This window comes from Gavia stellata, chromosome 26 (genome assembly GCF_030936135.1).
Source record: "Gavia stellata isolate bGavSte3 chromosome 26, bGavSte3.hap2, whole genome shotgun sequence".
Taxonomy (NCBI): Eukaryota; Metazoa; Chordata; class Aves; order Gaviiformes; family Gaviidae; genus Gavia; species Gavia stellata.
Window position 1 is genome coordinate 5022341 of NC_082619.1, and position 27785 is coordinate 5050125.

General features: G+C 43.8%; 1 protein-coding gene across 1 annotated transcript; it reads right to left on the minus strand.

The window, feature by feature from the left end:
* Positions 1 to 1629: 1629 nt before the first annotated feature.
* LOC104259349 (beta-galactosidase-1-like protein 2) lies at positions 1630 to 27683 on the minus strand. The gene is made up of 20 exons (XM_059829671.1): positions 27601 to 27683; positions 24357 to 24416; positions 22905 to 23102; positions 22232 to 22300; positions 21819 to 21914; positions 20145 to 20253; positions 19727 to 19819; positions 16729 to 16810; positions 14013 to 14077; positions 11708 to 11792; positions 10510 to 10647; positions 9818 to 9898; positions 9191 to 9297; positions 8640 to 8786; positions 8131 to 8202; positions 7106 to 7184; positions 5805 to 5892; positions 3854 to 3968; positions 2813 to 2929; positions 1630 to 2319 (listed from the first exon to the last, which is right to left on the minus strand). Exons 1-20 carry the CDS (start codon positions 27681 to 27683, stop codon positions 2233 to 2235), a joined length of 1971 nt encoding a protein of 656 aa, XP_059685654.1. The 3' UTR covers positions 1630 to 2232.
* Between the last annotated feature and the right edge of the window lie 102 nt (positions 27684 to 27785).

A 27785-nucleotide genomic window follows, 5' to 3' on the forward strand; every position in this document is an offset into this window, starting at 1 on the left:
TGTTCTCTGATGAAACTGTATTTTGCTTCTCAGTGAGAGACACAGGACTGAGCAATGCAGAAGAGGAACCTGGGTGCTACTACCTTGGTTGACTCTGTATTTGAGATTGACAAACTTGCTGAAGAAGAAATTGAGGTACAACATACCCCCTCTCCCCACCTCCAGCCCCTTTAAAGAAAACCAAAACTTACCTCCCCCCTTCACAGTTGTCAAACCTTTGATCAATCCCTACTGTCCCAATTCTTTCAAAAAGGTCTGAAGCACAATTTTACCTTTGAATTGAGGGAAAATGTAATCCTGGAAATAGACTTGGTTATTTTTAGCCCTAACACATAGAACTATTAAAATGCTATAGAATTCATTGTTAGCCTCACAGTGCAGAAGTCTCCCCTTGGACTAATGACATTGTGTATTTCCTAATATTTTTAAAAAAATATTTTTTGTAAGTTATTTTCTCCCACTGTATATCAAAATCATTGGAGAAAAGTTGCATTCTTTAGTTCCCAGTCACAGAAGCCTTTCTACGTAGCCTTTACAAAAATGTTCCTTTAGATGCATTGGCTGAAGCACTACTTGGATAGAAAGCATTTGATGCTACTGGCCGCTGGCTGCTCTATGGGAACGGGTATTATTATCTTGTATTAAAACAGTAGCTCTCTGCACTCAAGCAGATTTATTCTGTTATTGTACTAGCCTTACAAGTTCACTTCAGTCTGCAAACCCGAGAGTGGAAAGAGTGTTTTGTTTCACTAATCTTAATTCCAGTCCCTGCTGGGTTGCAACCTTCCCTCCTTGAAGGAAATAACTTTCAGAAAAATGCAAAGGATCAAGTCCTGAACACAACCCTGCATATATGCTCCACTCTCCTCAAAGTTGGTCACACGAGCCTGGGCCCTTCTAACTTGCACAGAGGCTACCATGGTCCTCAGGAGCAGAGATACCTATGTTCAGTAAGACCAGCTCTGGCCAGGATGGAGTGTATTACAGCTGCACTGTCTGTTCTCAGTTTTAAACAAACTGTATTTAAATTTGTTAAATAAAATTATGGTTTCTAAGAGCCAGAATACCCCGCAACTCCATTATCAGAGACAGTGCACATGTTTGGTATTTCTCTCACAGCCTGAATCTTCTGGTTACTGGAACAGAAAGCAGGGGCTGAGCGACTTCTCGGAGATTCTGAACAGATTCACAGCTTGAATTTGATCTCTTCCTCTCCCTAAAGAGATGGCAGCTCCTCAGTGACTGCGGAGCTGGTGAGTTAAAGAAACATGTTTTCCTAAATCCTGCGTTTCTGTTTTGAGGGACAAAAAGAAAACAGGACCCAAGATCCCAAGATTTCACAGCAGGTTTGACTAGAAAGTAGGGATGTGCTCTCCCATTTACAACTATGTATGCGACACCTTTACTTCTTCCCCAAACAAAATTTGATCTCTGCTCATTTTACAAGGGGGAATTTCATCTTCAGGTGCTTCACGGTGAGAGCAGGGGTGGAGGGATGACTGAAGACTAACAGTCTTCTCCTCCTGCACCTCCTCCTTGGAAGTTCTCATTTCTGCCTGGCCTGAAACATAATGATATATTTGATAGAGGACAAAACACATTTCACTTTTTAAAACTTTTTTTCTTCCTTTTTGAGAGAGAGACAATCTCCATAGTAAAATTTACTGGAAAAAAAGCTTGAATTAGAGTCATTTGACAACCAACCTGGCTTCCAACAAGTGAACAAGTAATGGCCTCTTTGCAGAGTGAGTTGCTGAATTCTGCCTGGAAGCACAACAAAATGGTTTTCCACACCTGGTTACTCACATGTTCACCAACTATTTTCTCCCTATCTAATTATAAAACCAAGGAGGCCAGTAATAACACATTTTTAAAGTCACTGGAGAGCTGAGCTCAGCTTTCAGTTCAGATGGCTTCAGTTCTTCCCCTCTCTCTCCTGCCTCAAGCACCTTTTTACTCCCCCACGTTCACCAGACGGTCCATAACATCATGTGCACTCATCCAAGCTGTGAGTCCTCAGTAGTGCAGGGAGATGAGCTTCCGCATCCATCTATGAAACAATGGACTCTGGTTCCTTTGGGGCTCATTCTCTCTTCTGAACTTATTGCCAAAGAGCAAATCCTTTACCTGGGTCTAGTGGAAATTAACACGCCCAAGTGCCTGGGCCATCGTGTCCCCAGACATGCAACCAGGAATATTCAAGATGAACCAAACGTGGGAAAGAAGCTCTCATCAGTCCACGTACTGGGTCCTTCCTAAGTAAGGTATGTCGACAGATTGTATTATCCGTCCTGCAGTGCGTTCTTCAAAAATGACAATCTGCAGAAGAGAGTAATATATAAAGTTCCTTTATACAAAGGCTGAATTACTTTAAATATTTTTAGGAGGAAAAGGCATACGATGACAGCAGGGAAAGGAAGCGTCATTTAAAGAGATCAATCAACACGAGTCTGAACAGTAACTGTGATTCTTCTCCAGCACCACATGATGCAGAAAATGAACCAGCATCAAATCAGGTTCATCTTGATTTTGAACTTGCTGCAGTGCTTTGAAGTTTAACTGCCATTCTCGTCATGTCTTAAGGGTTGTCAGAGCCATGTTGTCAGAGCCATATTGTCAGCTTTAGAGCTACACCTTCCCTAATTTTCACAGGTCTTAGGAGATAACAGTCTCCTTCCTCTCTATTGCGCTGGTTTTCAGCTAGAGATAGGTAATTAATACACTGTATATGTCCAGCTCTTTGGGACATGACTCAGAGCAGGATCTTTAATAATACAAACAAACAAAGAGAAATACCACCAAAGCCTCTCACCTCATTGCTCCCTTTCCATAACCAGGGGCCAGGAAGGTAGAGTGTTTCCTGAGGTCCAATTTTCCAGTAGCGGCCCAGGTTCTGACCATTGACAAACACAACTCCTTTTTCCCAGCCCTAGAATCAGGACAGTACACAGAATTACTGATGCAGCTGTATTGCCTAGTTAGCATCCCCACAGGAAACTAAGTCTACTTTCACACTTGCATTCTTTGAGGCCACTTTCTGCAGGTTTTCTGCTTGCTTTCCCCTGTGCAAGTCCCTGAAGCCATGAACATTTAAATAAGCCCTGTTGAACAGGAGTTATCCTTAATGTACTAATTAAAAGGCTAAAGCTTTCAAAAATGTGCAATTCATGAGTTATGCTTGTACAGGAAACTTCATCCTTTTGAGCCTTTCTTCCCAAGCATAGAATATCTCCCCTCACCTATTTCCCAGGTGCCAGAAATATTGCATTGCTACTGACTAGCATAATTTACAACAAAGCATAAATGGAAAAGTGAACAGTACAATAATGATTGGCATGAACCTTGGCTCTAAGGGATTGAAATCAGAGGAGGAAGTTTAATAATACCTGATCTTAAGTTCTATGCAAGAGCAGCAATCTTCCACAAAAGGAAGATGTGAATGCTAACTGTCATGCCATGTCTACAAAGAAGTGACTCTTTCATATCACATTGAGGAGGTAAGGATAAAACTAGTGCCTCCTTTATTTTTTGTACCCGTTACTCCTCTGCAACTAGAAAAGAAATAGCATTTGTATGTCAATAAAAAAGACTAACTGTTCATTAGCAGCTCTGCAGGGTCAGTATTGCACCTGTTTTCTCATCAGAACCACTACAGACTTAACAGAATTACCTGCCAGCTTGAGTAGACTTCTACACCCTCAAAATAATTTGCTTTCTCCAAGATCAGAGGAAGGCTGCAAGACTACAGACTGCAAGACAGAGCTCAGTCAGAGCTATTACACAAGTGTCTCTAATCAGCTTTTTAAAAACCTTGATCAAGAAAAAATAGGGGGGAAAGACAAAAAGGACTTGCCTGTAGCTTCAAGAAAGTGTCCTGTGGCTGATGCTCTATCCACAGCCTTCCACGAAAAAAAGCTGGACCGACAAAGTAATCTGGGACCGCACTCCATCCAGCAGTATGTCGCAAGCTGTAAAAGAAATGACCAAACGCAGCTAACAGCAGAGAAGCACCAGGCAGCACCGAGAGACACAACACTGGTCTCAAGGTAATTTCAAACTGCTGCTTACAACAGCGGATAGATGTTGTTACAACAAGGTTGCTATTTCCATGCATGCCTGAAATGTCAAGCAGTTGCTTTTTAGCGGTAGCACCTAAAGGTAGTATTCTTCATGCTGCAAAGGGATGAAGTGTTTATCTCCTGTAAACATTCGAGGCAAGCACCTAGCTGATCTCTCCCTTCCACTTAAGATAAGTGTACTGGTGGTACATGTCTCAGTCTTCATTATCCTACGCTTGCCACATCACTGATAGGCCAATTTCTGGTACAAGAAAAGGGTATATGGGGCTATCACCATCTCTAATACTTTACAGCAATGTAAAAATCTCTGCTTCATGTTGGCTGCTGAAGTGCCCATCTTCCTTCAGATATGGTGCTATGGTGCAAGCTTTAAATGCATGTGGCTTGCACAGGCTAAAAGAAAACCTGCAGAATCGAGAGGATTCAAAACAGACGTTCCTGCTCGTGTTCCTATCGAGGAACATGAACACATCCTTGAAAGTTTGCAGTAATTAGGGGCAATGTGGCATTATTTCTTACCGGTGGCAACAATTTGGGAAGCAGGGGACAAACAGAAGAGAAAATAAGGAGTGTGAAGTTCCACAGAAGCCTTGAGCTTCTGTCAGAACATGTTCTTTCCGACCCTTACGAACTGCATCTCTTGGATTCAGGGAAGTTATTGATCCAGTGCAGCTTGACTGCTCGTGAATTATTCAACTAAAAGCCTATAACAATTCCTTTCACAATACCATGTGCTCCATCCTCCCACGCAGTGACTGTAAGCTGATTGTGTTTCATTGCTACTGGTCAACTGCCAGTAACTGATTGTAGTGTTGACTAATCTTGCTTTTGTTTGGGCATGGCAGTTCACTTGCTTTAATGTTCCTCACTGGAAATATTCTTCTAAAACCCTTCAGTCAAAGGTTATGCAGGTTACCTCATCAATAAGAATCCTTCAAGTAGCCCCCCAGCACCTGTTAAGATTGTCCTTAGAAATTTCAAAATGTAGACTTTTTTTTCTTTTAAAAGACATTTCAGTTTAATATGGCCTCTCTCTCCTTCCTACACAAAATGCGAGAGCTGTGATACCTTGGTGGATGCACATGTGTTACTTGCTAACAACATAACTGAGAAAAGTCTCTCTGGATAGTGACCAGAGACCATAGGGCATCTGTTGCCTTAAACATTTGCTAAGGTTTTCTGTATCTACTAACAGAGGCTCCTTGACTTACCCCTGCTAGATTTCTTTTTCAGTCTTTCTTGAATTAAAGCAAAATAACTTAAAAGAAAGGAAGCCATCTGGACTTGTTAATGTACTATTAGTAGCTTCCTAGAATTAATCCGTCCCTTGTGAGTTTGAATTACCAAATATATCAGCTATATTGCTAATTTCCAGACAGACACAAACTTCTCCAACGTGTGGCTGCGTTGGGACCCACCCCTTTGGGTAAGCCACACTTTTACCTACCCCATCTAACACTGCTGTACAGGCTGTGAAGAAGTCTAAATCCTCCACAGTGGGAATACATTTCACCCCTAAATAATGGTATGGATAAAGTGACACAATTTTCTGCAGTATTTCGGGCAAAGGTATCAGCAAGGAATTTACCAGTGCAAAAATCCACCCACCTACTTTTACCTTGTGTTGTCTTTCTGATACATTTAACTGCTACCTATTAGATTTCGCACTGCTGGTAAACAGTTGGTTTCAAATGAGGAAGAAAATTTTTTTAAAATCCCACAAACCTTTTCATGAAGCCAGGTTTCATCTCCAAACTGTAAATCTTGAAGTTCCTCAAGGGGGTTTTATTCAAGAAGACGTCACCAATTAAGCCTGCAAGAGCAATGGGGGTAATGAAGAGTTGAAAAACAGCTAAAGCTGATAGATTTTCCTATTTGAATGCAAGGAACAGCAGGAGATGGAAAGCAGCCACATTCTGCGATGGAATTAGAGTCCATATGGTCCCATTGCTCATCCAGATTGAGTGGGGAACATTACTATACTTTGGCCTCTCCACTCTCTCCTTTGCTTCAACTCACCAAGCCGTTAAACACCCTCCAAACAGAAAACATTGTTGGCACACGCAGCAGATGGGGTTTTGTTGTTATTGTTGTTTTTTAGTATAGAAATTTTTAAAGCAGTAGATCAGTTACTTCTCTAATAGGCACAGCAAAATATAACATGGGCAAGCACTAATGTCCAGTGCTGATCCAGTGCTTTTCATCCAAGGATCTTAAGACACCTTAATAAGTAATTTACCTTTAGCACTCTCTTGTTAGATAAAGTTATTCTCCATGTAGCAGGCAAAGCCTGGGTCCTAATCCAGCCTCCTAATTACAGGACTGCAGTTCAGACTGCCTAGCAGTGCAGAGGCTTTATGCACCTTTTCTGCAGTAAAATAAAATTAGTACAGTCACGTGCCTTACTCCATTAGTCTATTTTGTATACTTTTTGCACACGGTTCTCCACTAAAATAGAATCCTGGAGTTTTAACCTCTTCCAGCTCCACAGCTGTGTGCGATAGACTTGAACATTTCAGTAAATTTTGCTCAACAGGCTGCAATTCATTCCTCCTGATACTGTGTGAGTTTTTAAATGGTGTGATCTTCCAGTATCGAACACCCAGGGGAAAACACAGATCAAAAAAGGTATTTTCCTTCTCTCCCTGTGAAGTAACACGCTCACATAGCAAAAGAAAGGCTACCCTAACATCACGTAGCAAATCCAGAGCAGAGTAAGATTCATTGATGGCCTTGTGTTTAGTTGTAACCCTACAAAATAAGAAGCCTTAATGCAAGCCATCAGGCAGCCACTACTTTTCATCTACGATCACTCTGGACAGGGGGTGATGAACTGTGTTTTTTAACAAGTTCCCTCCATCATACCGTTTCCCACCGACTCCCAGATGGTAGTTTTGGCTAGCACTACGATAGCTGTATTAGGTCTTCAGTTTGGTTCTGTCTAAAGCACACAAGAAAGACAGTTCTACAGTGTTTAAATTCAGAGAACTATCTAGGACAGTTTGAGAACAAAGAACTTAACTTACCTTTCCTCTGTTCATTCAATGCCAGGCCATAATTGACGCGACCGCGGTTCTCTACCAAGAGTCTTAGCTGCCTGAATCCCTGTTAAAAAAAAAAAAAAAAAAGGCAGAGCATCAGCTGGACCAGTGCGCAGCATGTGCTGTATCAGCCATAACGCTTCGTTAACAGAGGTCAGTAGCGGTATTTAAGAGGGGAGGTGGCACCAATACCTTTGGCAGTTGCAATTTATTTGTTTACTTTGAAGTTCTGGATTATGTGACAGAACAGTGTCCCCATATCTTTCAGCTACTGCAAATAGTTATGCCACTGATGAACTAAGCCTTTTCATAAAAGTTTTCTTTTTTTTCTGTTGAATTTTTAAGTACCATTTTGCTATCACCCACAGAGCCAGAAATGGAGTTTGACATAGTACAGGCTTATGTCATATAGCTCTCCCACAAGTCATAAGAACAACTAGTATATCTACCCACTCACCTACTCCTAGGAGCCATGCACAGCTCTGTCGACATGCATTCAATCAATATACTAGTCTTATTGCCAACTTCTGCCAGGGTAAGGCTACTCTCAGAGCTAGAGAGACATTCCTCCTCATTTCATATGAGACCCAAAAGGTGCAAAAGCTTCCAAACCCCCTCAAAACCTGCTTTGTGCTAAGGAAGATGAAGCCTACACAGACTTAATCTGCACAAACAGGGTACCGGTACTTGATGTCTACAGTTTGTGGGTGTGGCAGGAAAGCTGGCAAATTTTCTGCAGCAAGGTCTACACTGACTTGAATTTTCTGCATGGAAAAGTATTCAAAAACCACTTCTCAATCACAAATAGTAACTTGGCCGTGAAATCATGCTGTATTTCACTAGTGAAATAGTGTCTAATTAGGGTGTAAGAACTGTTCCCTGTGTCAGGCTACCGTACCAGCTAGTTAAATGGTTTAGGTGGGAGGGGCCTTCTTGAGAGCTATGCCTCTTTAACGGTCTTGGTTCTGTTATCCACATGCTATTGCTGTGAGCAATCTCCAATTAGTTACCTGTCCTTCAGGAAGGGAGAGCTCCACTGTGTTGTAGTCCAGCTCACCAACATACATGGTGTTAACAAAGACCTGCAGAACAGAGCACAAGGGAGGAGAGCAGCTTTTCATCAATTATACTATAATCATGTGTTAGGTTATCATGCATAGGTTCCTGAAGTTGTATTTGGGGAGGAAATTGTCTCTGCTTGAAACTAGAACTCAGCGTCCGTAACTGTGTCACTGATTCAGTCTGGGGTGGGGGGGTGGGGGGGTGGAAATCACAACATTTCTCAGAACATTCACTATTCTGATGTTTAAAGACATTGTAAGTTTTAGTAGACTGGAACCTCAAGCTGATTTACAAATGATAATGGTTGGGGCTTAGCTGAGAACTGAAAAGAGCAACTCACACTTCTAATCTAAAACTTCACATTTTCCTTCATGGTTGACCCATTTCCTGCCTAGCTGCCAAGACCAAAACATTTACATCCGACTGAAGTTAGTCACAGTTGCCCTCTGCTCCTTACCTGTGCTCGGTCACGGACATGATCCCTTGAATGCAGCTGTCCACCACCAAATATGACAGTCTCGTAGAGCACATATCCATATGACTGCCCACTGCTATCATTTAGATGCAGGTTCTCCATGTTAATAGGAAACTCTGACTTAACAGGCTGCAAAGGAGAAACAAATTTAATGGCAGAAGTGGTCTCTCAGCACTGGCAGGCCACATAGAGGCAATTCATTTAAGAAAGGTGTTCCACTCTGCCACAGGCTACATTTACCCTGTAAGCCTCCAGAGGTCTGTTCCAACCTAAATTACCTTATGACTCTATGAAAACTACAGCAATGAAGACAAAGTACCAGAAAAGGGAGCCAAGGGCTTGCAAAACTGGAATTCCAAGACAAGAGAAGTAGCAGTAAAAAAGGTGAAATAAAAGATTTGCCTCCTTTGCATATCCTTGACAAAACATTCCCCAACCTTCTCCTCGTGGGATAAGAAGCCGGTGCACTAATCGCCTTTTCCACCTAAGAGGTGATGCCTTTTAGTACCGAGATGCATTAAAATTGGTAGTACCTGTAAAAGAGATGGTAACACATCCCAGAGGGAGATATATTGATGCAACAGGATTGCACCATATGATGCCTTGCTTTCAATCATGGGAGGGAGAGGAAGAGGCTGGCCTGTGATGCAAAAAGAAAGAGAAAGACAGAACAACTATTTCAGACACAAAAAGCCAACACAGATTTAAGGCCCCTCCAGACCTCCTTCGGTCAGTCTTTCCATTGAATTACAGAGCCCCGTATCTGCCACAAAAAGACCTGAAATAAGCAGGAGGGTTGGGCGAGAGTGACAGTTATTCTGCAGCCACAGCCACCTATCTGACCCTAGAACAGATTAACAGTAAGATACAACAAGTAAGATAAAATATAACCAATGGTGTTTCCTTCAGATTTGCATTTATTTCCAATTAGCCAACACACACTTCCTGGCTTAGGCAGAAGCCTCTAAATGCTACTACCTGCCTGCTGACAGCAGACAAGATACCTTATGTCCCTGGTCCTCCCTCCCATCTTTTGGAAAAAGCACACAGTCAGTCAACCAACCAGAGTCACAGGGCTCCAGCAGAAGGGCCAGTTTAAAAAAGTCTCTGATTTAACACTGTAGGTAGAACAGTATTTTGGTTCTTGGATTTATAATTACCAATGATCATGCTGAAGAGTTGTCGGAGCTTGAAAAATTTGGATGTATAGTCTCCAGCCTCTGTCAGCACAGCGTCGTAATCTGAAAAAGAAGCACATATGTTTTAAAAAACATACAGCAGCTCTGGGACAGCCTTCATGTACACTGTCATCAAAGAAGTAAAAGCCCAAGACACAATATTCTTGGCATTTGCTTAATTTGGAGAAGAGCCACTCACTGAGGAGCAACATACTTTTAGAGATCTAATTTGCACGTATCCAGAATTTCACACAGAATAAAGTCAACAATTACCAACTTTAACAAAGGGCTGTTGGGATGAAAAGAGCTTTACAGTACAATTTGACTTGGTAAAATTAAAAAAACAGCTGTATCTTGGATCACCATCTTTCCCTATGAAGAAGGGCCAGCATGGAGTTAACATGCAGCAAAGTCATCATCTGCGACTTCTATTCCCAGTTCAGAATGAGGGGATCCTCCACATCCTGGAATGGGTCTGGAAATCGGAAACACTAATGTAAGTCCCCATTTAGGCAGGCATTTGCTTCTGAGCTATGTTCCAACTCATCTCTCCATGACAAAATGGTTGTACTGATCATTTCTCAATGCTTCTGTCAACTGTAAGTAGCCCAAAGGGTAGTCTGAGCTGCACTCTCACAATAGGTGCATGGGCAAGGCAGTGAAAGAAAACTCACCGTAACTGGTGACATCTGACTTGTATTCATCAGCCTCCAAAGCACCGTTCATGAACCCAAAGTTGGTGCCTCCGTGAAACATGTAGAGATTGATGGATGCTCCTAATTTGAGGACGCTTGCTACAGTATTCACCATTTCTGTAAAGGAAGGGCAGTGCCAGGAAGGCCACAGACCAAGAAGCTAGGCTAACACTCTTCCAGTAATGCAAAGTAGACACAAACATTCTGGTCCTTGTCAGTCAGTCACGCCTGTGTAATTACAGTGATTTGTATTGTGATTTCTATTTTGCCCTCAGTAAGGGCAGCACGTCTACTGACATATCGGACATATTGATACATTCAAATATACCGCTCCTATGGGTGAAAAAGGGTAAAGCTCATGCACTTGAACAGGAATTTTGCTTTTAAGCAGAAGAGTTGTAAGGACTACTCAGTCAGACTCCTAAACTCAACACATCAATGACCCAATTACAAAGACAATTGCAGGAGGATGAGAGAGTCATTAAAATAGTCTTATATAGCTCTGTTTTCATTGTACTTTAGATGCCCTGGAGGTTCTGGGGTTGTTGATTTTTTTTTTTTTTAGTACTTGTTTTCCTTCCTAATGAGCTTTTAAACTAGTAAAAAACTAATACTTTTCAGAAAGTGCTATACTAGCAAGGGGCTTAGTTCACCATATTCCCACAAAAAGTAAAATAATCCTCTCTTAATGAGGAGTGTTTATTCACTAGACAAGTAATGTCATTATGATGGAGGTTTCACAAAACTTGTGACATTTTTACAAAAATACAGATAAAGTCTTCACAGGATTTAGATAGCTCAGGAGGTGAAAGAGATGATGTAAATCACTGGGCTGCATTTTTAAAACCAACATAGAGTAGCACTAGGGCTTAGGACACATTGACACTAATATCTTAAGATGTTTGGCTCTCTGCACACCCCATAGATTCCCTCTTCGAGGAATAAAAAGAAAAAATTTCATTTTTTTTAAAAATACCTGCTGTTTACTAACACTACTAAAGAAAATGCAAGGCACGGCAATGTGACCCATCCACTGAGACATTATTCATTTACAAAGACTTAGACAAAGCAAAGGTTACAGCAGGACAGAAAATTTGAGGAAGTTGTATGTCATTTTCCTGGGACTGTTTGCCAAGCAGCAAACCCCCTGTCTACAAGAACAGCATATGGTGCTCACCGTCTGCATCAAAGACATAGTGAGGTCCTCCCCAGTTATCAAACCATCCAGTCCAATACTCCATCACCATCTTTGGCTGATCTCTCTGTATCAAAACAAAAACCAGGAGTTAAAATGAAGACAGGGCAGTCTTGCACTCATCCCTATTTTCTAAAGGAGTGTTGTTCAAATGTAGTTTGGCGACACGGTTTACAAGAGTGTTTCCTTCTCAAGTTTGCATTAAAAAAAGCAGCTAAGGAGCTCTAAACAAGTGAGGAACAAGATGCTGTGGGTCAGCCATGCCCAGAACAGGCAAGCAAAGCAGAGGAGTACTCTGCTAGGCACAACAAAAACCACGGCACACAATCGGGTGATACCAAACAGTTCTGGATATTGTTGTTTGGTAGATCTGTAGCAAAAAGACAAACTAATTGTCACTGTTTAGCTTCTGCTAGAAATACACATTTATAAATGTCTGCTTATCAGCTATGCCACTGCCAGCTGAGAGTTTGCAGGTGCACTGCAGCCAATGCTTGCCAAGGTAGGAACAGCAGACCTTAGCAGCTTAATGCCTTTTTAATGCCGCATATGGTGTTGGCAGGAAAGAATTAGCCTCTGCAGGAATTAGGTCTTCATTAAAAAGGCTCTGCACACAGAGCAATTGCTTCCCATTTGTCACTGCTTGCCAGCTCCCTTAGCTCCTGTGGAATTCCACCCGGCCCCATCACATCGGACAGGACAACATGTGCTCAGCCTGCCCAGCACTCCCTCCTCATGGTATTTATTTCTAGTCAAGGCAATTTTGCCCTTTATTTGATGGGGGCTTTATCTGATGCCACATGAAATGGCCAAGGTAAGTGGCATTAAAGAAACTCGTGTTTCATTAGGAGAAAACAACTGCAGGTGCCTGTAACAATCTAATTGTTCCAGGTTCAGACCAGCTCTTGAAAATATGTTTAATCAATCCGTCCCCAGTAAACTAGTCAAAGAAGGAGTTTTATCACCCTCTGGAATGAAAGACCATAACAAGGAAAAGATAACATAGCTTCATAATCCTTACAAATATGAATGACAGGCTTCCTATTTTGTAATAAGTAAGTGTTGCAAAGGAGGAGCTGCTTTTATTGGGCCATGTTGCATTCAGTTGGTGGGGAAGGTGCTGCCTTCTGTTAATTTGTAGGGTTTGGGGAATTTTGTAAGACCTAAAGAAGGCAAAAACACATGCAGCAAAGCCTCTTTTGCCTGTACAAGAAAAAAAACAAATTAAAGTGGTAGGATTCAATGTTCAGCATGCCAGCATCAAGGCTTCCTTTCACAGTACAGGCAAAAGCCAAGGGAAGAGATCAGAAGAGAATCGATCACAGCCAGGGGCAGATGTCAGTCGTTCACATCTTTCCAGGCTGACATTTGGAGCAAGCAGAGCAACAGGGAAAGAAGAGGACAGAGGATGCAAAGAGAGAGAGAACCTGTCACTAAAAACCAAAACTTGTTATTCCCTCACTACTCCCTCATCACACAATCGAGATACTTTTCGCATCAAGCGTTCATTAGACAATTCCCTAACCCTGATTCACATCTCCGACAGCACAAGGACGCTGAAGCAACACGCTAAATTTGAATGCTTTTCTGCAGTGAGCACTGTTAAATGCCAGGTAGGCTGGGCTGCTGAGAAAGCCGGGACTGTGCCGGGTGGAAGGCGTTTTGTGAAGTTACTGTGGAAGCTTATCCGAAATCAAGGTGTTCCTCTGATCGGTTCTGCTGCAGACCCTAGCAGAAATAGGACCAAACACCTAGTGGAGCCAATAATACAACTTTACATATCTACACTCAATAGGAGGTATTGGAGATGACTGAAACACCCACCAGCGTACCCTGAAAGAACTGCAGTAGATCAGCATCCAGCATTCGAAGACTACAGTTTTCAAACATGCTCTTGACGGCATCCACAGCATCAGGGTAAAAGAGTTTGGGAAAAAGACGATTGAACTTCAAGAGAGAGGTTTGACAATTGCAAAGTAGGATGCTACTGGGTATCAACACCTGAAAGCGTGAATAAATCTAACCCCTAACAGCTAAACACAGGCCACAGCTGAATGGAAAGCCTTTAAGAAGGTGCTGGATAACAGCATACTTAAGACCTTCACTTTCCAGAGAAATCATTGTATTTTCACTGATTCCAGAAGGATTTGGCCTAATGAGAAGGAAGCCCGAACATTTGTTCAAAACAACTCCCAAACCAACACACAAAACCAAACCAGACTATCAGTGCTGCATTTCTAATGCTGTCCTGGAAAATCTAGGTGAACAAAGTTTTTCTGCATCTCACCTGTACTGTGTCCAGATATTTCAGTAGCCCAGGTTCCAGTTTCTGGAAGTTAACAGTGGCCAGTGCTATTGGGAAAAGAAAAAGGGTTTATTAATTTAGACATGTACAAAATGCCTAGGGGACCATCTCCTTAGACATCAGCCCAGCCCAAGTTCAGGGGCAACTGGAACATCTTCCGAACCACCCATACAACCTCCTCGGAAATTTCCCATCAATGTCTTCACTTAGTATGCAGAATCTAACTGGACCGCAGCACACAGTGGAATACTTGCAGGCCATCTTTTTTAGCTCTAACGTTCAGAGATACTAGAAAGAGAGAGCATCAGAGCAGCTCATGGGGTGTCACAAGCTTTAATTAGAGGCTGTAAAGCACTTGGAGATCCTCAGATAAAAGGCACCACATAAAAGCAAACTTATTATTAGAAAGTCATATCTGGATGCCACACTGATCTCCCAGGCTTTAGCTGCAGGAATCGCCACCCAGGCAATATCTTACAGCTTGTCATGCCTGTGGGGGTGGGTGAGAGAAACCACAGTACAAGTGAACCAGACAGAAATTGTAATTGGAAGACTTATCTGTGCTTCTGCCCCGTGCAGCATGGGGGAACCAGCAACTAGTTTGTGCGTGCTGCATGTATAGCGAAAGTCGCTGCATGATCTTCAAGCACTGGAGTGGGAAGACCTGTCTGCAGGAGCTGATGCATCAGGAGACACTAATCTGGTATCAAGTGTCCCAGCCCCTGGTACACGTTTGAACCATTTTCATACTTTTCTAGCCCTCAGTCACACTGATGATGTTTCTCCCAAGAAACTTTGAAAATGCAGGAGCAGCGATACGATTCTGTATTAAAAATTGACTTCTTACAAGGGAGCTGATATCAAATCCAGCCCCAGTTGTGTCAGCCAGAGCACTTCAAACAGAATATTTACAGAAGCAAAAGCTCACTTCTCAGTATTTATACCTTGATTTTAATAGGCTGACCTATGTAGTGTGCTGAGCTGAAGAATTTGGCACAGGCAAACACAGTGGGAGAACAAAATAAAACGTGGATTTAGCATTGATGTAACACATTAATTGGCAATCCTGAAGGCAAACATGCCCAATTCTCCTCTTCAGGCAGATTAACAGAATACCATTGAAAATGGTATAAAGGTGTGGAGAACCAGTCCCCAAAGCCTTATTTGTCCTTTCCACAGCAGGTAGTGTTCACATACACGCAGCTTTCCACTATGGTGCTTCAGTCATGGTCTGGACGGAATCCAGAGGTTTTATTTTGTCACCGATCAGCTCAGAAGGGCTGTACCAGGTCACATTAGAGCCACCCATCTTGGTATTCTTGCCACTGACTGTGCCCATGAAGGGAGCAGGATTGCAGGAGCCACACAGGGGCTCTGAGACTGACCAAGATTTTTTAACTATAGCATGGGACATCCCACTGTACCTATGAACACAAAGGGGACCCATGACCACAAAAGCTTTCCCCCTCATCTCCTGAAAATGTGCTGCAACCACTGAACAAGGGCCACAATGCTATAGTCTCGGTTCCTTTTAAAACAGTTAGTTTTCTCTGCAGAGCACCAGACTGACTACTCCTGGCATTAACAAGAATCTACAAATGCTTCTTGGAAAGAAATCGGTACACCACTGATGAACAGAACAAACAAAATGACAGAATTGCTGCATTAGTTTTCTACTCCACTATGGAGTCTTCTATTTTCTTAACACATTTCTACAGTGGATTTTGTTCTCTCTCCTTTAGCACTTTCATAAGCGCCTCGCTGCTATACCGCTTTGAGCCCTAGTTATTCCACGCATCTGATTACTTGACATGTTGACTCTAATGAGCAGATTGTTATGACATCTAAGAGGCAAATTGGTATCAAAGAGCTCTCAGCATGCAACACGCTGGAAAACACAACTCCAAATAAGAACGAGCTCTGAGGCAGTAAACATTCCTACAGAAGATGGTGAGGGCTAGACAGGGCTTTCCACACCAGCCCTTCTGCCCTTCTGCATGTCAGCTCGCTGGCAGGGAGAGAGTGACTCTATGTGGTCAAGGCTGGAAACTGCTGCGCTCCAAAAAAATACAATCGAGAAGACCACCATACTGGTGAAGGCCCATGGACTTCAGAATTATTGAATTTGTCCCTCTCACACTTCCAAATAAAAATAAGAGGAGGACAAAAAGTCTTTTCTTTTAATCATCTGCATGCCTGAGATTAGAAAATTAGCAGTATTTACGACTGAGTGATGATATATATTCACATGAAGCAATAAGAAGTAGTATTTTCAACCTTGTAATCTGGTGGAAACATCAGGAAATGCTAGGTGCGGCCATCTCTTGACTAACCTCCTTGGGAAGGACAGATGCCCAATACTAGACAGAAGGCAGCAAAGTATTTAGTCTGCACACACTTAATGCCCTTGAAAGCAGAGGCTGCCTCTCCATGGAGCAATCCTGCTACCACTGTGTTACACCTTATGTTGAAAAAAACCACTCTAAACCTTCCTGGGAAGGGACTGGGTTTGTTCTGTGTGTATACCATCCAGCTAAGGGAGTCCCTCCTCTGTGGCTGAAGCTCCTACCACAAACAGAATACAGTTAATGGGTGCAGCTTAGTGAGCGAAGCCTATTGCTCTCACTCAAAGGCTACGCTTCATCAGCTGCCCCAGACAAAGAACACAGTCTTACCTTGCTCTCCTGCAAGCACATACCTCCTTCCACTAAGCCAAATGACAGCCCATTCTTGTTGTCTGAGGTCATTAACAGTTCCACAATCCCTCTGTTTAACAGGGCCTAAATTAAAAAGAGGAAAAGCCATTGTCTTAACAGCCTGAGTTTAGTATTTGTCAGGATATTAAAGCATCAAAGTACATTATCACCTTCTCTTGGGATAGCTTGAAACTCGTAGTGGCTTTGTAAGAAATATTATTCCTGTGACATCTCCCATTCCTCCTGAAGCTTCCCTGCCTACTTCTTCCAGCTTAAAGACAACTGAAAAATCTTATTTTGTTTTAGAAAGCTGGATCGGTTTCTCACTGATGCATCAAACTTCAGGATTTTATCTTCTTCTTCTGAGACCAGTTTAATAAATAGCTTCACTGCTTTCCATCAAAAGAGGGCTTCAGGTGGAAGAAGAAAAAGAAAAGCAGCTCACCCTTCCTGACTAACAGTGGAAGCTGAAATGAGAAAATAGCTGGTTTGCCAGTGAATGCCATCACAGGACAGCTGAGGTACCTATGTTCTTGAATAGTCAAGTCGGAATGAATTTACTGGTTCTTCAGTATCGCAGCACTGTATGAAATAGCACTGTAAGGTTTTTAAAATGCATATGCACACACAAGGTTCTTCCCATCAGGATTTTTCTCTTACAGATGTTTTTTTACAGAACACTACCTGATGTTTGAAGGAGAGGTTAGGAAATCCTAGTTGCAAATTAACCCCTCTTTTCACTGTACCTGCATTGGAAGTCACTCCTTCCGCTTCAAGGAGCTTTGAAAACAAGCCTTCCATCTCTTAATTCTAAATTGCTAACTGCAAAATGGTGACGAAGACACACCAGCTCACACAGGAGTTACCCATGTCATATGCACCAACTAGTTAAGGTCTGCTGTGTGTTTAAAGAAACATTTGCATATTGCACATGCCTACACACAAGGAGTAGACGTGAGCATCACACACAGTCTACGTTAGAGAAGCATTACAATACTGACTTTAAAGACAAACCCAATTCAGAGTTAAGAGATCCTGGTTAGTTTATCTACCTATCATCACTAAATTGATACCTGAACAGATGCTGGTATCTGACAAAATTCAGCTAGTGAGGGAACCGGAATTTCTAGCAAATTTTATTAAGATAATTCTTTGAGCACTGCGTTAATACTAAGTTTCTTCCCCTGCTTTTAAATATAAGTGCAAAATGGAGAAATGGCAGAGAGCTGCCACATATTGAAACGCATTACAGGATTTCAGGGTGCAGCAGAGAAACCAGGAATAGAAACAGCATCTGAGGCAGACACAGGTGTGTGCTCAGCTAATCCCAGCTCATGTACTGTGTGGGGAGGGAGGTGCCAATACACCCTTTCATGGGCTGGACGTTTTGGAAGGCAAAGGCACTGCACTCACAAGAGCGAGATAAGGACAGGGATTTCGGGTTTTGTGTGAGTTGGGGGGCGGGTTTAATAGGTATATTAATTCCAGGAAGATTGCAACATTATCATACATGCTAGATGCAGATATGAATTAACCAACTTACCACATTCAAAGCTCAAGGCCCAAACCAGAACAAAGACTAGGAGCTCCACCTCACATTAGATCCCACTCCAACCAAAAAGAAAGCCCTGCAAATCCTGCTTTCCCACATTTTCGTCTTTAACCTCTAAAATATACTTCCTCAGATGTAAGTTGCACACAATACCAGAATATGACGAAACAGCACTGCAAAAATACACCCACAGGCCTGGCAGGGAAATATTATCTGTTCTGACAAGTCTGTGAAACATCACAAGCTCTTTCATCACTGAGATATGGAAAAGCAAGCACCGAGTCAGCACGCTGTTCAGACACAACAGTTTCTATGCCCCATTCGTTTAGGGCCCTGAAAGCCATTTGCTTATATGCTTGCCACTGGTGGGATGTAGGGAGGGAAACTATGTAGATATAACAGACAATTTTGACATTATCAGTTCAGATTGGCAATTAACTCTTTAACTTGTTCATATGTACACTTCATATTTAACCTTCTAAGCAATGTTAAATCTCTCCACGAGATGGAGTTAGCACAGGAGCAGGCACCACTCTAAACAGATTAGGACTCCTGCCACGCGATTTATTTGGTTGAAGAGCCTCTGTATACCTTGAGCAATAGAACAACCTGAGCCAGAGCTAACCTCAGGGTGCTCAGGGCGAAGCTGGGGTACCCAAAGAGTTTCAGAAGGATCGGATAATGCTGTAGCAGAAGAGCACGGAACATACAATTTATAGCACATACACACCGCTGATGGGTAGCCTCTCTCACGTGCAGCAACGCTTGTAAGCACTCAGTGAGAAGAAATTAAAACAACGAACCTTGTAAGACATATTCCAGATCTTATTAACTGTCTGCCTTGCAGTTGTACTGGGGGCAAATGAACAGGTCAGACTCATGTTAGATCCACCAGGATAACCTGGCCTCCTGAGGCACTGGCCAACTCTTCATCATTCAGTTCAGAGGCAGGAGCCAGGGCACAGTCTAGTCTCCATTTGACAAGGGTAAAGGAGATATTAGGCAAATTAACCTGCCTGATGCTGAGCTCCAGATTACACAGGTTTAGGAGTGTGCTGGTGGCTTGTTCACATAAACCTTCCTCCCAGGAAAGTCAACAGGGACAAAGAGAAACCATTCTCTAATGTCATCTAAGAGAAGCAAAACAGGACCAGCAGGAGACAGCTTCTTCAAGGCCAGGTATGTATTACGGATACTCCCCCATTTCCCTATCACCCTCTTCTCTGGAAGACATAAGAACAGAGGCTTATCGGTATTGAGAGGGTCATTATGCCATCTCTTCCACTCCAGGAAGAAACATCAAGGGAGATGCAGTTGGATTATGCACTGATGCTTTCAAGGGTTTCTGAAGCCATGCTGAAAAGTTATTCAGAAGAAAGAAAATACTATAAGGAAGGTGGTTTATGAGAGAGATTCACCACAGAAACAAGTAAATATGCCAACATTACCATTTTAACATAGGTCATGTAGTTTGGGTCTTTGGCGTAGGAACCATATTCATTCTCGACTTGCACTGCAATGATGGGACCTCCTTTCTTGTACTGTTGGGAAGAAAAGGGAGAAGTTGTTCACCATGATTTCTAATCAGAGGGACCGAAATCACAGTGGCACTGGCTTGCAGGAAAGATGCGTAAGTCTCAGGCAGACTCAGCTCCACCCTCTCATCCTCCCAAAGTCTATGCATAATCAAATGGCTAGATCTGGAGAGCTGACACAGACAACTACAGTCCATACTGGTTCCTAAAGCAAAGCTGGTAGATTTGTCATTGCTTCAACTTGCTGCCATTACACACAGCTCACACTCATCTGTGCAGACAGTCAGACAGTCCCCACTTGTGGACAGAGAGGGCAATGGATTGTACTTGCCTGAAGAGGGACAACAATAGGCATTAGATGATCAAAATAGGCATCCACAGCTTCTGTGAAGCCCTTGTACGTTGTCCTCAGTTGCATCTCTGGGTCTTGCAGTAGCCAACTATGAGAAAAGCAGCAAACAGCATCTGTTAGTCTCCTGTCCAGTCAAGGCTGCCAGAGGTACCACCACCCACCAACATCAAGTCACATCCGGGCAGGAATCATTGATCTTTCTGTGTCACTTGGATAAGCCTGCAGTGCAGGTCTGGACAACATCGTGAGTCAGTGAATGACACCGTGTGAGGCAATCTACCGCTGACACTTTTAAATGAGTCCAGACCGCAATTGCCAAGGTGGTCCTCTTCTTTTTGTTCTGTATTTAGGGCCTAAACACATTTCATTAACTTTCCCAATAAGATTTCAAGTGCTAAACTTACCACTCTAAAGGTTACTCTGGAATTCCCTGCATCTCCAAGGGCACTCCACAACCAAGTGCTCCCTCATAAAAGTCCAACCATGGCTCAAAACAAAGCTTCCAGTAATTGTTCCCATGGTTTCTACTGCTAATTTACAAGACTTAGGTCGCTGCTTTGGGGTTAAGACAGAAAAGGGCAATTTGTTTAAGAGCAGAACAACGTACTGCTATAACAATTTAAGCAGAGTGAGCTAGCGCCTTCCTTGTCTCCGCAAAAGGAGGCACTAATAGTGCTTCCAGAGGTCTGAAAGACTCAACTCCTGTATGCTATATGCAGCCTGGTGGGCTTACAGTATCCTCGCCTCTTTACCTGTAAAGGAGAATAGTACTGTTGCTCTTTATCAGAATCTTTTATCTGTCTGATAAAAAAGTACATGGGTGATATGGCAACAACTGACAATATAGGCACTTCTCATAATCTAATGTGGATCTAGCTACTGCCTCTGCTCACAAGTAGCCATGCTCTCGTGAGTAAGTCCCTGACACACCTCTGCAGTTCTGCACGTGAACTCTCTGAAGCCAAAGGCAGGGCATTCCGAAAACTGAAAAGATTAAAAGAAATAATCTCCAAATGTTGTCAAGTGTCTCCACTGGGGTTTATCCTCTGTGAAGGTAAAGAAAACAAGTGATATGTAACCCGGCACTGGTTCCACTGGGATCTAGTAACCAGGCAAGTCTCAATGCTGACGTATCCAACTCAGCTCTCAAAGCCTCTTACCAACAAGCTGTGTGCTTTAGGAGAAAAATGCAGTAGGAGGTCAGAAAAGTTATGGGTCTTTATTACTGCCAGCCATATAGTACATATGTTCAATCAGGGCTTTTAAAATGGACCTGAGACAAAGCAACTTCTTACATCAAGCTACAAATACTAATATTCATTACACAGACAGTCAAGTTGCAACAGCAATAGAAGATGAGTTTCCCCAATTCTGTTTTCTTCCTGTAACCATTATGCCATAACACAGTTGTTATTTTAAAGAATAACTGCTCAAAAAAATATTCTCGTTCCAGGCTTACTATCTGTACTGCTCAGGAGAGCTCAATAACATAATGGGTCTTCACCTGCTTTGGGGACACAGGAAATAAATATTCCCATCTAACAGCCAGCCATTCTAAATCTCTGAAGGAGGCTCAACTGTATGATCAGAGGTTTGGGGTTCTTCTTTCACAGTCCCAAATGCTTGCTTCAACTGAACTATTTACACACTTACCTGGGCAGACCACCAAGGTCCCATTCAGAGCAGATATAAGGTCCAGGACGCAGAATCACCCACAATCCATTTTTAGCTGCCAGTGAAAGGAAGGCCCTAGAGATGCAGACAGCATCATTACTTGTCTGACCACAGAATCCCTGCTCCAGGCACTCCTAATACACTAATCACCATGAAATATAGTTACCAGAACCAGAAGAAAATTGCTTGGTGAAGCAACTATACTGGATTGGTACTAAACCTGAAGTTGCCAGGACTCCAGAAAACAGGGGAAGGAATGAGAGTCTCCATTGCCTGGTCAAGGTACAGGCTTCACCTGAGAAGCTGGAAATGACATCTTCATCCAGAACCAACATGCACACCCTCCCCTCACAACAGGAGTATTTAATAATAGAGTTGTCTGTACCACATACTCTAGATCCAGGTTTCGACTGAAGTCAAACTTCCCTCTTTCTTGTTCATGAAGGTTCCACGGCACATACCTGAAACGCAAGGTTAGGGCAGTGGAGGTGAAGAGCTGAAAAGGGCACTGCATTTGTGAAGCACAGAAAAAAACCTATGCACTCCCTTTGTTAGTCAGTAACAGATCCAGAGATTACTGCATGTACACATTACAAGCCTCTGTTTACATGTTATTTGTGCCTTTCTTTCATTTTTCTGACAAGTCCTTACTTTGTTGCACTCTTTTCCTGTACTCTGCAGTATCTGAGTTTCTCAAGACCATCAAATGTGGTCTCTCTCTGGGTATATCTTTCATTCTCCAAATGAGAGCAATTCCTAAATCACAGCCATACTGAATGGCTCTGGCCTGACCCTTCCTCATCGGGTCACCATTAAGAAGGCGTTTTCCCAGTACGTCTGATAGATATCTGTTCCAGTCAGTATCTGAGGATACTGCAGTCTGTGATGGTTAAAGAAAACCTCAGTCCCCACTACCCTTTTCTGTGTCTTTTTCTCATAATAACAAGTACAGAAAGACATTGTTACGGCCCACTGGAATTAATGACAAAGTCCCATCAACTACTGTAGAAGAGGTGAGAGGCTGCAAGGTACATGGGACAAAGCCTAGGGAGTGAGGACACTTACGTCGTGAGGGTGTTCAAGCCACATGCTTTCATCTTAAGCATGCGGTCTTCCCAGTATTCCCTGGGGACTCGGAAATAGTGCATTGAACCTCCAAATATGCGGAAAGGCATGCCTTCCAGGAGGAACTGGGAGTTTTCTGTCTGCAAGCCTAGGGTCCTCCCCCATAACCGCAGAGGGATCAGCTCACTCCAGTTAAACCTAGAAGAGAAAAAGACACATGAGCATCCAGTCTCTAGTAAAGAAATCTGTGCCTCTAAGAGAGGCTATTCATTTCACCCTACCTGGAAGGATCAGCTCTGACCTTCCTACTTCTTAAGTAAACCATGTTCTTTGTCATATAGAGCATACAGATTTTTCAAAAGGCTATAAAACAGATGGAAGATCTGCCCAAGATGTGTATTTAATATTCATTTCACCAGTAGCTTCCATCCTGAGTGCCCCAAGCCACTCTGCCATACTCTACAACTGAAATGTAGCACCGCTCAGGCACAGATCATGAAACTAACTTGCTGAAAATAAAAGATAGGGAAGTTTTCACTCACAATACTAGAAAACACTTTCATAACTTCCGAAATTTAAGATCTCCCTGGTTTGCAGTAGGATGACATACACTGGGTGATTTCCAGATCCTCATTCCAACAGCGGCTGCATTTCAGTATTGCTACCCTGAATGTCTTGTTGTTTCTGATACCTTCCAACTCAATGCATGGAAAAAATAAAGACCCCTCACCTGTTCACTGTGAACAGAGAACCTTTTCCTTAATTTAAAGAAAACTCCTGGACTACATTCATCACTCAGGAAAGATGAGGTCTGCTGTCATCACGAACTTACCTCTGCCCGCATTACTGCTCGTATTAACTCCTTAATGTGTCATTTGCCAAAAGAACCGGAGCAAAGGAGACACCAGGTTCCAAAGCACTTACCAGCTTCAACATTCATGCCATCACAGGCTCCATTCGGGTCGGTTCCCGCATGCAAGAAACTACTTCCTATTGCCTTACATGGCTCCCCAGTTCATTTTGCCTGAACCAAGAAAACATTTTATCAACTAGTCCAGATCCAAAGCAGTTACACTGCCTCCGTCAGACCATCCCAGTTCCACAGCTCTGAATACACAGAAGAGTTAGAAAATAGCAGCTTGTTCCTCTGAGACGTTATCACAGCCATGGGATGAATTCCCATCTCAGGAAAGCAAGAGTGACCCACACATTTGAGAGAAATGTCACATTTGGAGAGGGAAATACCTAAGCCTCCGGCTGTTTTCTATACTACGTGTAGAGCGGGTATTAGCAGAGGGTGAGGACTTCTGAGAACTCATGGCTTACAGGGGTTGCTAACCGGGAGCCTGCAGCAATTACCTGTCCTCCAACACAAGATAAGGGGACTACAAAGGAACTAAATCTAAGACTTCCAGGATGCTGCACGGGCTGGCTAACAAGCACAGAGGGTACCTGTATAGCACCGCATTCTCACAGGGCTCTGAAACAACCGGCAGCAGGCATGGGTAATACCTGGAAAAGGAAGTCTAGATTAGATATTCACTGCCTTCAGTCAATGAGCTCTCGTGTGCATTTATTGTCAAACCATTCACAAAAAATAGTGCTGAGCCAGGAGATCATAATGTATCCCATTCAGAAGGTGGTGCAGTAATAGCAGAGCTTTTATGAAGGTAGCGCAGCTCAAAGCAGGAGAAATAAGCACAAAATACCTAACTGCCATATTTAAAGGGTGACTGCTTGAGTACGAACAAGATCAAAAATGCTCCTCTACACAAGAAACTAGGTACAGCCAGAGAATGATGGCGTTAGGCTAGGAAACGGCGGCATTGCTCCCAAGGAATTACTAAGAACTCTACCAGCAGGGGAGGTGGTTCTCAATCCACACACGGGATATCCTATGGCTACCTGCCCCTCCATTCTGCTAGAACTACGTCTCGCACAGATTGCAATTTTTTGCAAATCAGATCCCAAAACAGCAGCTTATATCTACTTCTATTGCTTGCTGGCAAGCCTGAGGCAGAAGGCTCAAAGGGTTCTGGACACACAAAGCTCCATTTTTTAAAGATCAAGTTGGAAAAAACCTAAGTTTCCAACCTGTTTCTGAGCTAGTTAAAACCCTAAATTACCCCTGCAGACAACAGTACTGCTAACTGCCACTGGTGCCAGAATGAAGGCTGCACTCAGGAACTGTACATAGCCAGATAAAAATAAACAAATCATTTAAGCTCATCTTCTTAATCCTGGGCATAACTTAGCTGGCAAGTTTCCATCAAGTTTCCCACCTTAAAACTCTTCAGTGTGTGGTTTTTCTCACCAAGAAGGACTGGTAGGAAGCTCCCAAGCTCCCAATATTTCAATGTATTATCCTGGATATCCTGAAACTCATATTTTTCACTAAGATCTGTCCAAGTGACTTCTGAAAACAACTTCTGTGACTCAGCAGGACTTCATCCTGTTATCCTGAGCTGGATCTCCACAGCTCAAAGTCCACCTGGGCTCTGTACTTCCTCTTGAGAGCAATGTGTAACTCCCAGTATATTTTTTTCCTCCCTTCTATAATGACAGCACAGGTTGCAAAGAATCTTTTTTTATCTTTGCTAAAGGTTACTGACCTACTTTGTAGGTCAGTAGCCATTTCCTCCCTGCTTCAGGGAAGCCTCTTTTTTTGCAAAAAAGTAGCATTAGATTACCAAGTTCCCCCAGAACAGAAGCTTCAAAATTGGGTTGGACAAGTTAGTCCTTAACGAAATGATCTGTCTTTATAAGATGTAAGTTGAAGTGCAAAACACCCCAAGCAGAATAGGAAAGTGGCTGTTAACTGCTAAACCAGACAGCTATGCCAAGGCGTTCATGCCTGTAAAACAAAAACTGAGCTGAAGTCCTCTCTGCACGAGATAAGAGATTTAGCTTTGGTATTGGTCTACCACATACCCAGAACAGTTAGAAGAAAAAGCTAATGGAAAAGAAAAAAGTCAAAACAGGGGAAGAAGCGTGGAGACCATTAGCTTGCTTTGCCATTACTAAACGACGGGCTTTAGAGGACAAGGGACTTTACAGTAAATCCCTAAGCTCTACTTAGACCTGCCTCAGAGAGCTTTGCTGTTTATTCTGGGCTTCCTCTGGCCAGAGAAAAGTGAAAGCTTTCAGTTGCCTTCACTCACGACCCGCCGTCTTGTGGCAACCGAGGCCCTGTGTCGGTCAGACAAGCCCCAGGTGCACATTCAACATGGCTGGGATAATGATCACTGCATTCTGTAGTACAGTTTATTCTCAGGTGGCCTGGGCGACGGAGAAAAACACCGGGTACCAATGGATACGGTGTTTTACAGATACACTCTTACAGGAGATGGACTTCTATGCTTTTATCAGGTATCAGTTTGCAATAATCCTCTGCTAAGAATGTATGTGGACAAACCCAAGGCCAGCTACAGAAGAATTTTGCTTCTAATTAAGCAAAGATTTATCAAGGCTTTTCTATAGCTTTGAGGATCAAGTAACTTCCTACTACGAACTTAAGAACCCATTATAAAATATCTAAGTTATAAAAAGGATCTGAGTGGTAATAAATAACTACATCTTCCCTTGCCTTGAATATTATCTCCAGCACTTTGCTGTCAGGGACTGAAGAGCTTCTGTCACTTGGCACGGAGAAGCTACTGTGCAGACATACAGCTCTGGCTACAACACGCGACACGCTCGTCCAGGAAAGAGCATCGTCCCCCGAACGAACGCGATCTAAACCACACGGCATTTAAGCTAGAACCTTGAGTAACTTCTTGTTACTACAGGTGGGCTATAGAGTTACGGCTACTGGCCTGGAGGGTACAAACGGGACCAGAAGAAAGTGCACGCTGTTCTGGAAGGAGAGGTGGACACCGCCCCACGCTGCAGCCCAGGTCTCCGGGTACCACACCGCTCCGTCTGCGCCGCGGAACGGAAAGAACCAGACCCGGAGCAGGCGGGAGCGAGAGGGAAACAACGCTCTGGTGTGGGCGCATCGGAGACACCCGTGGCGGCTTCAGAGATGGGTTAGATCTGACGGAGCAATTGATTTGCAAACGTGCATCATCCATCAGAGCTGCGATGATGTAAAGCCGCACGAGAGCCAAGGTTGGCAGGGAGAGCATTAGCCTAACGTGGAATCTGATTTATAGCGCTGGCAATTGGTCTTTCCTTACCCGTTACTTTTTATGATAGACAAGAAGCTGTGTATATTACATGTAACGTTTATTTAAAGCTTTTAAATCATTTCTGCGTGGAGGTCGCACTACTCTCGCCACTCCTCCCCGCACTCCCGTCCCGCTGGAGGACCGCTCTCCGCCAGCGACTGATGGGGCGCGGAGCGCTTTCTCTCCCTGTGCGTTCCGACAAGAAAAGACGTGATTATCCCGGGTGCCCGTAAATTAATTTTCCAGGCAGCGACAGGGAAGCACAAAGTGAATCGCCGCGTTCCCCGCAAACGCAGCCGCCGGTTTCCGTTCCAGCGCAGACGCTCTCAGCAGCGAACACCAACCACGGCGGCAGGCCTGCGCTCAGGAGCGCAGCGGGGCAGCGGCAGGCGGGCAAGCCCGCTGCCCGCCCCGCCCCGCCCCGCCGCCGCGGGGAGCCCGCACGCCGCCCCGCTGTCCCCCCCACCCCCGCCGTCACCGGGACGCGACCCCCGCCACCCGCGCGGCGGGGGCGTGCCGGCTCTCACCTCCGCAGCAGCAGCCACAGCACGAAGACGAGGAGCGCGACGCCCCCGAGGCGGCGCTGCCGCCGCCCGCCGCACGGCCACATGGCGGCCTCCCGCCGCCGCGGCCGCGGCCCCGACCCCGGCCCCGGCCCGCCGGCACCGCCGCCGCCGCGCGCGCGCGCCTCCCCCCCCCGCGCCCGCCGCCT

Coding starts and splice junctions, on each gene's coding strand:
- LOC104259349 (XM_059829671.1), bottom strand. CDS start 27,683: ATGTGGCCGTGCGGCGGGCGGCGGCAGCGCCGCCTCGGGGGCGTCGCG. Junction 23,103..24,356: donor GAGAATGCGGTGCTATACAG/GTACCCTCTGTG, acceptor TTTCTCTTCTAG/GTTTAACTGGAGTGAGCTGA. Junction 20,254..21,818: donor GACCTTGGTGGTCTGCCCAG/GTAAGTGTGTAA, acceptor CTTTTCTCATAG/TTGGCTACTGCAAGACCCAG.